Source organism: Branchiostoma lanceolatum, chromosome 4 (assembly GCF_035083965.1).
Source record: "Branchiostoma lanceolatum isolate klBraLanc5 chromosome 4, klBraLanc5.hap2, whole genome shotgun sequence".
Taxonomy (NCBI): Eukaryota; Metazoa; Chordata; class Leptocardii; order Amphioxiformes; family Branchiostomatidae; genus Branchiostoma; species Branchiostoma lanceolatum.
The window spans coordinates 7,371,945-7,385,628 of record NC_089725.1 but is presented as its reverse complement, the minus strand read 5'-3'; the positions used below and the strand labels follow the sequence as shown (position 1 = coordinate 7,385,628).

The 13,684-nt window shown below is 44.8% G+C and overlaps 1 protein-coding gene across 2 annotated transcripts in view; it reads left to right on the top strand.

Annotated features, from left to right (window-relative positions):
* Nucleotides 1-10,062, top strand: part of LOC136432390 (ammonium transporter Rh type A-like) — an 11,037-nt gene extending 975 nt beyond the window's left edge. The window contains exons 1-10 of one of the 2 annotated variants that reach the window (XM_066423636.1): nt 452-721; nt 1,264-1,424; nt 3,617-3,800; nt 4,395-4,545; nt 5,062-5,206; nt 6,707-6,870; nt 7,625-7,762; nt 7,882-8,009; nt 8,530-8,686; nt 9,390-10,061. In XM_066423636.1, coding sequence (XP_066279733.1) covers nt 699-721; nt 1,264-1,424; nt 3,617-3,800; nt 4,395-4,545; nt 5,062-5,206; nt 6,707-6,870; nt 7,625-7,762; nt 7,882-8,009; nt 8,530-8,686; nt 9,390-9,455 — 1,317 coding nt within the window. In that variant the 5' untranslated portion in view covers nt 452-698 and the 3' untranslated portion in view covers nt 9,456-10,061. Of the gene's footprint in view, nt 1-451; nt 722-1,263; nt 1,425-3,616; nt 3,801-4,394; nt 4,546-5,061; nt 5,207-6,706; nt 6,871-7,624; nt 7,763-7,881; nt 8,010-8,529; nt 8,687-9,389 lie in introns of those variants that run through there. The other variant, XM_066423635.1, reaches the window with a different exon arrangement.
* Nucleotides 10,063-13,684: the final 3,622 nt, after the last annotated feature.

The window sequence follows — 13,684 nt, the reverse complement described above, 5'->3', positions numbered from 1 at the left end:
CTTTCTGTCATTCAAAAATATCCCAACCTAATTCGGCCGTAATGTATCGTTATATGTAATTCCTCACCTCACGCTAAATAGCGTTTTTATAATTCTTCATTTTGCGCTGTGTAGTGTTGTTCGGCACCAATTCAAAAGCAGTCACCCTTGACACTAAACTACATGAAGTGACACCAAACTAGCGTTTAGTGTCCTACTGGTTCACTTAACTTGTGGTGTGTGCAATTGTCTGTGACAAACAGTCCATTTCCTATCAATTCGTTATAGTTTTATTCATTATTCTCCACATTTCATTCATTTGCAACAAAAGAAACATATCATCCCCCTTCCAGGACGTGGAGTTCAACACTAAACGTCAATCCACGATATTTGGAAATAGTCCGTCCTGCGTGTGCGTACATAAGCTAAAGGGCGCTCGGCGATCCAGTAGACTAGGTGCGAATGTGCCAGTGTTCGATTAGTAACGCATTCTTTTTTCTAATGTTCGGTCAACGGCCGAGTACAATGACGGAAATTGAAAATGGAGTAAACCCAGGTTTGGAGTAGACCCAATATCATAAGAAGCGTTCCCAGTGGCGGGCCTGTACGTATAGAAGGACTGTCTTTGTGTCCGCCTGGGTCAGGGTCAGGACACTCGACCCCACTGACGGACACACCACGTGGTTTTCATCAATTCCGTCCGTGAGATTTATTGGACCATGACCAGCAGCTACGTACCTCTGTAAGTACGAGATGTGAAGAGCAGGCCGATCCATTTGGTTTGGCCATAGTCTCCACCAGTTCAATGTCGTATAACGTTATAGTGGATATCGGGCATGTGTCTTTGTATCTATGGTGTGTATGCGTGTGATTGAGTATGCTTGGGTGCATGTGTGTAAGCGTGTATGTGTGTCACAGTGTGTACTATGTGTGTGCGCGTGCCACAGTGTGTGAGTAAGCGTGCGTGCATGTTTAAAACAGCATGCCTGTATGTATGTATGTATGTATGTATGTATGTATGTATGTATGTATGTATGTAGCCTGAATTCAATCAAGCTCCTGTAACGGCTTGTATGCCCTGAGAGATATGGAAGTGCCAACTTTTAAACTCATTGCAGGTATGGTGTGGAGTTATTGAAGCTTCATGTCCAGAAGCAGGGTAACAAGGTAGTGAAAATAATTTATGATAGAAAAGTATAACAATAAATGTTCAGAAGAACAAGTGTAAACTCTACGTTCAAGAATCTTCCTAGGACAAAACAGTAATTTTGGTTGTTTCCCCAGCCTTCCGGGGAGAGAGTCCCGGCCCAGCCGGCGGGGGAAGCTGACGGCGCTCCTGCTGGTGTTCCAGGGACTGTTCCTGGGGTTGTTCGTGGAGTTCGTCCGGTATGGCCCCCCAGCGGCAAGCGCAGGCTCCGGTCCGACTATCGACCACTACTACCCAAGTACGACACTTAGTTAGTTAAAATCCTCCCACAACATAAGATGTATAGGGCGGTGCCCATCTCCGTTTCACAGCCCTGGGCCACACTGGTACAATCACTGTAGCACGGGGCTAGTACACTGGCAGTGAAGTGTGTTTAGCTTCCATACTGTTTCAGAAGTATGTACCATTTTTATAAAGTCTAGAGGTTTCCTACCTGGGGCTTGAACCCCAGTCCTTCTGGTCTAAGTAATTTGAACCAGATGTGATGAGAGACAGAAGCGCAGACCACTACACCACAGGGACACCCCCAAGTACGACACTGCCTTCTTGGATGCCAGACTGTTTTCAGGGCCTACACAGACCAGCCCCTCGGGGCATGGCCAACATGACTCCGAGGAAATTTTACCTCAGATCCCCACCCCTCCCCGAGTTAGATCCTAGGCCATGGAAACAGTCTGGCATCAAAGCTACCTTCAGTTGTTCCCATTTGCCGCCCGAGAGGTTACTGTAAATGCATTTAAGTTCGCGTGGTTTTCATATCGCGGTAGGGAAAAAAAGGAGTTTTCGCGGGGGTTTGAAGTTCGCGTATGAAACAATAGTAGCTCTAACGTTGGGTAACATAAATTCGGGATTTTTCCGATAATGGTTGACTGAAATCAATCTAGCAGAACAATAAACCATCCTTTTTTTCTATAATTCTGTCAGTATCATGTACTATCTTTGCACTAATCATATATATGGTAGATTTTGTCTCTAGTCGTGCTGACACCATAATATTTCAACTTGAAACTACCGTCCGCCGCACGCACAATGACGGTGCTGTCGGACAGGGGGGCACATTAATTCGGGAGAGAAGATTCGTCTTGAATATCTTACCGCTAATCACATTTTATACAGCAGCTATTCGTTCCATCCTTGGCTTGAGGAGAGTGCTATGGATATAGACGTGTCCAAGTAAAAAAATACACGAGAAAACGGCCGTACCGCACACATCAGGCCAGTTCGGGAACAACCCGTGTGTTGAGTCGGTAGAACTTCACTCAAAGTCGGCCCATCGTCATCATCGGGCAACGTGTAACGTTACATTATTCATGGAAAGTTAGCTGGATGCCGTAGCAATGGTAATACTACTATGTCCATGTGTTCCTTGTTGTGTTAGGAGCAAACTTTGAGGAAAATATCTTCCTCAGTCCACTATCACACGCAGCATTTAGACAAAAAAGTGTTCCTCACAAATCTTTGTCGTCTGCTTGACAACAGTATTCTGGTTAACAATATGGCGGCGGGAAAATACACGTGCCGTAGGTTGTAGCAACAGAGAGGAGTTTTGATGATTGATCACACCTATAGAATCCAGTTGCAGGTTACCAAAAGAGATTGTAATAAGTTGTCTTGTAAATAATTGTGTTTAGCAGGAAGCGGATGTGACATTTTTCTTATAAACCAGCCGACAACCATGTTGTGTAATTCTCCCACGAAGCCATCAGACTGTTTCAATAAGGGACGGAGAGTTTTTGACCTCGTCGCCTTATAATCCATGCTTATCGAAGCTTTTCAGACAGTGTTCTGAATACGTAAGTCTGTCAGGTTTGCATTTCTAGCGGTATTACTTATGTTGCATCTAGCACATATCCCTAAATACCCCGTTTTCGAAAAATCGCGAATTTAAGTACCCCGCGAATTTATGTTACCCAACGTTACAGAAACACCGGAAAAATGTTGGCGGTGGTTTTAAGTTCGTGACAAAGAGCTTACCGCGAAAACCGCGAATATAAAACCACCGCGAACATATCTGCATTTACAGACGATTGTAGATTGAGGACGCTCAGTCGTGAACGTGCCGTACACATTTTAGCTGAAATTCAGAAAAATTTATTTCACGTTACGTATGAAATCTTCGATTTCTTGTTGGGTAAGTACTAAAGCCCCCCCCCCCCCTATCACTGGATCCGCGGCACGCTGGCGGCGTCGCTGCGTCCTAAACTGGATTTGTGTTATCCTTGACTTTATAATGGGAATATCATTCAAAACGTACAAGTATGACCAAAAAGACAACAAAACACACAAAGATGTGAAAAATTCGTTTTTTTGTCGATGAAATTCGTTGAGTGCTTTGTCAATTCGATCGGCAGCAGCGACGCCAGCGTGCCGTTGTAGTGTTTTCCATGAATGTTTTTTTGTAGTTTTGAGTTTTATCTGTTCTCTCCACAGTGTTCCAAGACGTTCACGTGATGATCTTTGTGGGTTTCGGGTTCCTGATGACGTTCCTGAAGCTGTACGGGTACGGCAGTGTAGGCTTCAACATGCTGGTGGCCGCCTTCGTGCTACAGTGGGCCACGCTCATGAGGGGGTTCTTATACATGGAAGACAACACGATCAACTTAGATATCAAAAGGTATTGTGTGTGTCACTGAGAGAGGGAGTGAAAGAGAGAGGGGGAGGGGCAGAGAGGCAGAGAGAAAGAAAGGAAACAAGAGCGGGAGAGAGACAGAAAACGAAAGGGGGAGAGAGGGAGAGGGAGAGAGAGAGAGAGAGAGAGGGAGAGAGAGAGAGAGAGAGAGAGAGAGAGAGAGAGAGAGAGAGAGAGAGAGAGAGAGAGAGAGAGTAGCACTGTCACGAGTAGCACTGGCTAAAACGCATCACTCCACTTCGCCTATCTTCAGCCCAGATAATCAATTTTGCAATTATACAAATTACAAATTACAACGATATACAATTTACCGTCTATGGGATATTGCCGGGCGCTGCTATTGTTGAACGGTAGTGATGTAAAAGCTGGGCGTTCTGACTGTTCTGTAGCCTAGAAATCAAGCGTCTAGCAGCCCCCCACTGGTAAATTTGCATGGGGATGGACCGAATCTCGGAGGCCGTACTGCAATTCCGGTACGATCCGCGGTCCTGAAGGACGGAACAAGCTCCTAGTCCGGGGATGGTATAACCAAGGATGTTAAAATCAAGGCTAACTGTTTTGTTGCCCCCTGGTGCCCAGCATGTTGTCTGCTGACTTCGCGGCGGCGGCCGTGCTGATCTCGTACGGCGCGGTGCTGGGGAAGACGACCCCCGTACAACTGGTAGTCATGGCATTCCTAGAGATCCCGTTCCTCGTCGTGAACGAATGGATCGGAACCGTACAATTCCAGGTAAGGGCTCGGTCAGATTTTCCATGCGACCTTCGCACGATCACAAACTAAAGGGCGTTACTGGGATAGTCGTGTATGTGTCTTGTTACTAAAAAGGCTGTCTTAGATTCTTGGCGGCCTTGGGTTCTGTCACAGCCTACTTGAAAATTCTACGACACCAAAATCGTACGACGTCCTACCATGAATGTGACCGCGCGCCGTCAGGGGTAATGACCCTTTCTTTATCTGCAAACTTGCTACAGTGCTTGCTAAAACAAGATCTTCCGCAAATATCTGATTTGGCATGAAGGATTCTTACGTTGCTTTTTAGAGTCAAAGTTGTCCTGTGAGTGGGGATGATGGAGTTGATCATGATATTGTTTGAGTTCAAGATTTTTGTTCGTATCGCTCTTTTGTTGTGCGAGAATGAAGCAAATGTCATCACAATCCAGTACAGTGACCCAAAACATTTGCGTGGCTCTTAGTCTTAGTCTTTGAAATAAGTAAAAAGATTAATCTTCCCTTGAATCTTCCCAGGCCCTGGACATCGGAGGGTCGATGTTCGTGCATGTGTTCGGGGCGTACTTCGGGCTGACGGTGGCCCGGATGTTGTACAGGCCCGAGGCCTCCGACAGCACCAAAGAGGGGGCTAACTACAACTCCGACCTATTCAGCATGATCGGTGAGTGCAGTGGTGATATCAAGGAGAGGTCCTGTCACACAGACATGTAACAATTGGTGATATTCAGTTCAGTACCAAGGAGAGGTCCTGTCACACAGAAATGTAACAGTTGGTGATACTCAGTTCAGTACCAAGGAGAGGTCCTGTCACATATATGTAATAGTTGGTGATACTCAGTGCAGTACCAAGGAGAGGTCCTGTCACAGGTATGTAATAGTTGGTGATACTCATTTCAGTACCAAGGAGAGGTCCTGTCACAGATATGTAATAGTTGGTGATACTCAGTTCAGTACCAAGGAGAGGTCCTGTCACATATACGTAATAGTTGGTTATACTCAGTTCAGTACCAAGAAGAGGTCCTGTCACAGATATGTAGTAGTTGGTGATACTCAGTTCAGTGTCAAGGAGAGGTCCTACAACAGACATGTAACAGTTGGTGATACTCAGTTCAGTACCAAGGAGAGGTCCTACAACAGATATGTAATAGTTGATGTTACTCAGTTCAGAACAAGGAGAGGTCCTGTCACAGATATGTTATAGTTGGTGATACTCAGTTCAGCACCAAGGAGAGGTCCTGTCACAGATATGTTATAGTTGATGATACTCAGTTCAGAACAAGGAGAGGTCCTGTCACAGATATGTTATAGTTGGTGATGCTCAGTGGCAGTGCAGTACCAAGGAGAGGTCCTGTCACAAATATAGCGATGCTAAGTTCAGTACCAAGGAGAGGTCCTGTCACAGATATGTAATAGTTGGTGATACTAGATTCAGTTCCAAAGAGAGGTCCCGGTCACAGATATGTAATAGTTGGTGATACTCAGTTCAGTACCAAGGAGAGGTCCTGTCACAGATATGTAATAGTTGGTGATACTTAGTTCAGTACCAAGGAGAGGTCCTGTCACAGATATGTAATAGTTGATGATACTCAGTTCAGTACCAAGGAGAGGTCCTGTCACAGATATGTAATAGTTGGTGATACTCAGTTCAGTGTCAAGGAGAGGTCCCGTCACAGATATGTAATAGTTGGTGATACTCAGTTCAGTACCAAGGAGAGGTCTTGTCACAGATATGTCATAGTTGGGGATACTCAGTTCAGTACCAAGGAGAGGTCCTACCACAGATATGTAATAGTTGGTGATACTCAGTTCAGTACCAAGGAGAGGTCCTGCCACAGATCTGTAATAGTTGTCGATACTCAGTTCAGTACCAGGGAGAGACCCTACAACAGATATGTAATAGTTGGTGATAGTCAGTTCAGTACCAAGGAGAGGTCCTGTCACAGATATGTAATAGTTAGTGATACTTAGTTCAGTACTTATTTTCCGCCATGAAGGACAAATTGTACTGGAAAAACTTTATTGACTGTATCTCACCGGAGTGAATCCGGATGAACGATGATGATGATGATGAATTCAGTACCAAGGAGGTCCTGTCACAGATGGGGTGGGGGTAGGGTTAGGGTTAGTACGATATGTATGACCTCGGTCCCTTTCTCCCCAGGTTCGGTGTTCCTGTGGATGTACTGGCCGTCCTTTAACAGCGCGCTGGCGGTAGGAGACGGACGATACAGGGCTGTCATCAACACATACCTGTCTCTGGCTGCATGCGCAGTGGTCACCTTCGCCATGTCCTCCGCTGTTGACAAGGACGGGAGAGTTAACATGGTAAGCTCCACATTTCTCTCGGCTTCGCGGCTTCAGTCTTTTTTTCCGATTAGAAAATATCGCATGAACCGTTAAGGTCACAGCACGTAAATTTTATGGATGACATCTTCTGCAGACTCCAAATTTAGTGCGCGCGGGCGAAAAAAAAACGAGGCGGCCCAAAAAATTTAGTTAATGTTTTTTTTTTGCTTTTTATTTCGATAACAAAACTGTGCATTAAAAGCTAAAATACATACACAACAAAAAGCATACATTGACATGTATCAAAAGTCATAGGTGTGACAAAAAAATTCGTATTCAGTATTTTACAAATATGCTGTTTTCTATATACAGAACTTCGTCTTTAAACAAATTCTTAGTGAGCATATCTTTGTTGTATGTGGTAATACCGTTACACTAAGTTTTGAAAATTACATATTTCGCTATACTGAGTAAGACGTTTATGTTCTTAATAACCGTTCGTAGTTTAGATAAATGTATGAACCGTTACGGTCATGTGGTACATTTGTAGCATTTGGGTCCATCACATGTATCTGTATTTTCGGTATAAACGCCCGTCAGCGTAACACACCAGCTTCACAGGCACGCGGCGCGACAGCAGCTGGTTATATTGCGCTGAACGGCCTTTGCACATCTAGCCACAAGCGTTGTTTAAAGTTAATCTATTGGGGATGTTCGTTTTGTACTTGGCGGTAACAATTCTCGAGCTCTTCCATGATCCGTTATCAACCATTCCTCATCCCCATCCCCACAGGTTCACGTGCAGAACGCCACGCTGGCCGGTGGGGTCGCTGTTGGGACGACTGCAGACATGATGATCCAACCCTGGGGGGCGCTGCTGATCGGGATCATCGCCGGTACGCTTTCAACCGTGGGATTTACCGTCGTTCAGGTACTAAACGAATTGGTACTATACATGCTATACGGCATCGCTATGCACTAGCTTCAGAACAGCGATGTTTTCAAGCTGTGTCGCATATTACCTACACTACTCTTTGCTTTTCTTCTCAGCCATTCCTGGCTCGTCTGAAGTTTCACGACACATGCGGTGTGAATAACTTACACGGTATGCCTGGGCTGCTGGCGGGCGTGGCTGGGGTGGTGGCGAGCCTACTGAAACTATGTGAGCTCGGAGATAGGTAAGTGTGCACTGAAACTGTGTGCATGAGCCGCTCGGCAAACCCTCCCGGACTCAGCCCTGCTCTTATACCCTCTCATTGAGGTGATGGGAGCTTTCAGCCAATTTAAACAGCTTTCAGCCAATCAGAGGAATGGCACGAGCTCATCTTGTGCAAAAACCGCAAAGGTCGCTGGGAAGCTATCAGCCAATAAGGTTACGGCTTACATCGCTACTTTGGGTTCAGAACAAAATAACGGCTGTTTGTGCCTAATAAGGGCGTGTGGGCTCGGAGAAAGGTTAAACTGTGCACTGAAACTGTGTGAGCTCGGAAAGAGGTAAGTGTGCACTGAAACTGTTTGAGTGCACGTGATATTGCAAACTGCCTATCTGGGTGAGTAGGCTGCAATTCCGTTAACCATTTTTTCGTTTTTATCATTCTATAGAGTGTACTCTAAACTAAAACATATTCGTACTTCTCTATTGCACCCTACTAAACTTTCTACCGCGTCGATGTATATCCCCATACCTTGTGCCCTCAGGTCGGCTGCAGTACAGGCCGAGTCCCAGATGGCGGCGCTGTTTGTAACCATTGGAATCGCTCTGTTGGGAGGAACAATTACAGGCATCATCCTCCAACTGCCGGTTTGGGGCAAACTGCAGTCCGGGGAACTTTTCGATGACAGGGCAAACTGGGAGGTACGAAGAACGTAGCTCGAGTGTGTTTTCATGCAGATAAATCAGAGGTTATAGTTTCGGGCTTGTTTACAACAAGCAGGCGCCGGCAAGCCCAAAAGAAAACAATCTACCCGATAAAAACGCCTAACATGTACATTACAAAATAAAAGACGCCTAAAAGACGTCGAAAAAAAGCCGGATCCTAACCTCTGCTTTTGGGAGCATCGTTTGGCTGGTGGACAAAAAAACTGACAACAAAGTAGAAAGCCCGATTAAAAACGCATGAAAAATGTCGAAAACAAATTGGAGCCTAACCTCTGCTTGGAGAGCAGATGTGGTAGTAGTCATTGGTTTATGGATAAAACATGAAACAAATCAGCCTTGCAGTAAAACTGAATTGCGCCGAAATTTACAATCACTTGATACCAAAGTTATCCAGTCGTTTCATTCATTTATTACCCCCGGGAAAGCGGTTCACCTCCGACGGGGGTACTGTTTTCGGTTGTGTTTGTGTGCTCTCGCCTATAACTCAGATCCTTGAATGGATTTGTATGATTTTTAGTATGTGGGTTATTATTGATGTTTCGATGAAACATGGCGATTTTGGCAGTATTTTCATGGTCCTGCATAGTACAGTCCATTGTACCAACTGTTGTTTGCATAGTTTTGTATTGAGGAATGTTCTACCCTCATCGACGCATTTCCCCCTTTTATTCCCCCACAGATGCCAGGTGATGAGGACGACTGCGAGCCCCAGCCGACGGCGTCTATCATTACGGATGCAGAATAACCTATCGGACAAGAAAACATCTTCACATTTAGTTTGATAGTGGTATTAGGAAGACTTGATTCAACTTCAAAGTAACGCCATGGAGAACAATACTTTTCTACATCACTGCACTGGGGTTTATTTTGAAATACACGTATTCAATCTTTTTTCATTTCAAATGCTGACAATCATTTAGTCTATCTGCCATTCTGGCAGACCAACTTACAGCCAGATATTATGACCGATGTAAGTCAGGTATAGCTAGTCAGCCTAGTCAGCCTAGTGTAAAGCTAGTCAGCCTAGTGTAAAGCTAGTCAGCCTAGTGAAAACCTGGTCAGTCTAGTGTAAAGCTAGTCAGCCTAGTGTAAAGCTAGTCAGCCTAAAGTGTAAAGCTAGTCAGCCTAGAGTAAAGCATTTGTTTCCAGACTAGCAGGAAGCACAAACCTGGACTTGGCTGTGGTACTGGTAACCTGATCGTTATACTGTATGTTCTGGGGCGCCCCTAGCGACATTGTTTGATAGTGCAGCGCCCGTAGAGTAGTCATGTCTCGCTGGCTGTAGATTTAATAATCTTTAATTACTTACCAGGACAATAAAATCTATTCTGTACTCTAAAAGAGTTCCGATGATTTGCACTTGTTGAAGACGGATTCGCTACAGATTTCTTGGAAGTCTACCAACATCCAACTCCCCTTGCCGTGCTTATTCACCAACTTATCGACCATCTAGGCGTCTTTATATCGACTGCCAGGTTTGTAATCACGTTTGGCGACTTGAGATGAGGAAGGGGGAAAGAACAGGGTCATCCTCCTTCCCCTGGGCGCGGAGTGATCTCCGGCGGAATGGATGGTTTCCCTGAGGGAAATGTTTCCACACCGGGATGCCCTCTATCGGCGGAGGTCACGCCTGCACCTCCGCAAGTGATGTGTGTTGTCAGCTTTGCTGTCTGCGCGGCGTTCCGGAGGGTCTGCATGTGGGGATCCTGGCAGCAATTTTAAAGGTAAATTTAGGAGGGACGGCAACGCTAAATTCAGGAGGACTTGCAACGATAAACCGTTAATTGATCTGTCATTGCAAAAGATTTTGGGACTATTTTGTTGGATAGTAAGTTGTATTCATGGGTTATCTGGCAAAAGTCTGAATACAACCAGACACAACCGGACGCTCTATTGTGTCTTACGGTTTGGGCAAACTTTTATTCGACTACACGATACGAAGAATTTGCCAATAACGCTTAACGATGAATTCAGGATAAAAAATTCTGCTCAGAATTAAAGGGACCAACTACGCTTTCAAGTTTACCAACAACGCTTTTAACGTTGAATTTGATATTATAGATCAGGGGCCATTGTATATCCGGGAATAATACAGATACATTTTGGGCAGGGGTAGCTTCTAGCCACTACACCGGCTACAATTAACGGTGAGTTACAACAGTTACAACAGTTCGCCATGCTTCACGGAAAAATGCATGCAGACCCCTATTCCAGACCCGACATGGGAAAAGCTTTCATTTGATTAAAGCTGGTTGTTTACGGCGCGCGCTCTGGGCGCTCGTTATTCTGTACTTGATCCCGACATCTATTCTGCACGCAGCGTGAATCCTTCATTCCACAGGCCGTTATGTGGCATCGGAAAACGGCCGTAAAATCCCAGATATGTAATTTTCGACCAGGATGTTGATCTTGAAAATTTCATCAGGACTCGGGAGAGCGGTTGATGGAATATTGATGACGGGCAGAGGGGTAGAGGAGGGCGTGCGTCGACCCCAACCGGTACAAACTCGTTTCACCATGGTTTTACATGCGCAAACCCATCCAGACTGTGTCAGTGTAAAGCCCCTGTCACACTTGTGCGTATATACACAAGCCCGCATGAGTTGCGTATTAACAACGTTTTGTTTTAGGTTACGTTTGCAGACAAAGAATAAAAGTCATGTCTTTGCTGGTTCGATAACTAGGCTGCACAACGGTGGGTCAAAGTAAAAAACAACGTAATCCCTGCAAACTTTACATAAACCCAGAAAAATGTTCATGCGCACCTCATACGCACTTGAATATACGCACAGGTGTGACTTAATGCCCCCTTTTTCCACTAGACGGCGATCGCTAAGCGAGTACAGCGACCAAAGTTGCAATTGGATTTGTATGACCGTTAGTTTCATAATTGAAATATGATGCAATATGTAAAAGTATGACTTAAAAGACAACCAAGCACACAAAACGTAAAATAATATTTTTTTCTTCTACAAAATTCAACTGAGTGATCTTCAAATCGTCTGTCGCTCAGCGGTTGCAGCATCAGATAGAAATGGGGCGTAACTGACATCGAACTTCTGAATTGTCGGTTCATCGAAACCTTCGGTAACGCCTCTCGAGGAAGCAGTTGGCAATCAGTAAAGGGTCATTGACGTGCTAATGACGTCATCAGAAGACGTGGCGGCTAAAACCGCGCGGTACAGAAATAGAACGTTTCACGTACGTGGTTAACCTTACCTTACCGCCGTTATCATGATATTTGTTCAGTGTGTGTATGGAATGGTGGATTTTTTCTGGTTTCAAGCCGCCATGCTGGAAGCACGTGGAAGAGTAAAACATAGATTTGCTTGTGGACGTGTATACTTTTGTAAAATCTGGTGCTGACATTTCTTATGTTGTATTTAACCTTTAGCACACTGAAGTAGCCAGTTGGCACCCCATTCTCTATTGGTCACAGAGTAGGCAGCAGTGAGAAGGTTAACAATTTCCCTCAATAACCTGATTAATAAAGAATCGGATATAGGGTTACACAGTGGATTTAGGCAAACTAGCTTCAGGCTCGTCAGAGTTGATTTCCAGCCAGGAGTTCAAATCAGACACGACTTCAAATCAGACACGACTTTAAAAAAATGATCAGACACGACTTCAAATCAGACACGACTTAAAAAAAATGATCAGACACGACTTCAAATCAGACACGACTTCAAATCAGACACGACTTCAAATCAGACACGACTTCAAAAAAATGATCAGACACGACTTCAAATCAGACACGACTTCAAATCAGACACGACTTCAAAAAATGATCAGACACGACTTCAAATCAGACACGACTTCAAATCAGACACGACTTGAATCAATATTACATCAGACACGACATCAAATCAGCCAGGACTTCACATCAGACTACACTTCAAATCAGACACGACTTCAAATCAGACACGACATCAAATCAGACACGACTTCACATCAGACTTCACTTCAGACAGGGCTTCACACTAGACCCTCAGAGATCGATTAAGCGGCTGTTCCCGGTGAGCCGCCGTTTCCGATAGACGGAAAGTCCAGTGGACGTCATTACAGACAAAATTGGATGCTACAGAAACTCCTGCATTTCCGTCACATACACGCTCTCCAGGCGCCAGCGTGCTCTGGGTTGTAATGTCCGGCCAAAAATACGTTCGTCTTCCTCCATGCGCGAAGTTAATGCGATCACTTAAAGATCGAATCAATTCGCTTCCCGGGCCCAGAAGGATAAAGGCTTCTAGTGAGAGCGAAACGGGTCCGTTTCAAATAGCACAGGAGGGGAATCCCTTCTAACTATCTCTAGATTTTATGTCCCTTTTATTGCCTTTATGGCATGATGGGGCTATCTTCAAGTCCCGGTAGTTCTTTGTACAGTTCGTCACCTACTTAGACTACTTTGAACTTTTAGTATTGAAAATGACGTTGGAAGTGACTGAATGACGTTGAAAGTGACTGAATGACGTTGAAAGTGACTGAATGACGTCGACGTTGAAAGTGACTGAATGATGTTGAAAGTGACTGAATGACGTTGAAAGTAACTGAATGACGTTGAAAGTGACTGAATGACGTTGAATGTGACTGAATAACGTTGAGAGTGACTGAAAGGCGTTGAGAGTGACTGAATGACGTTGAGAGTGACTGAATGAAGTTGAAAGTGACTGAATAACGTTGAGAGTGACTGAGTGACGTTGAAAGTGACCGAATGAAAGTGACTGAATGACGTTGAAAGTGACTGAATGACGTTGAAAGTGGCTGAATGACGTTGAGAGTGACTGAATGACGTTGAAAGTGACTGAATGATGAAACGAGAGCAAAATGTTTCACTTGGAATTCTCCATTTCGTGCTATTGCGGAAAAGAACAGCTCGGACAACAGCGCTAATCAAGCCATATTTAGCGAGCTCCCAGCAAGCTCATCAGCCTTCATTGATCATGCAATCCAATTTGTGCAAACCCTCGTGAGTGC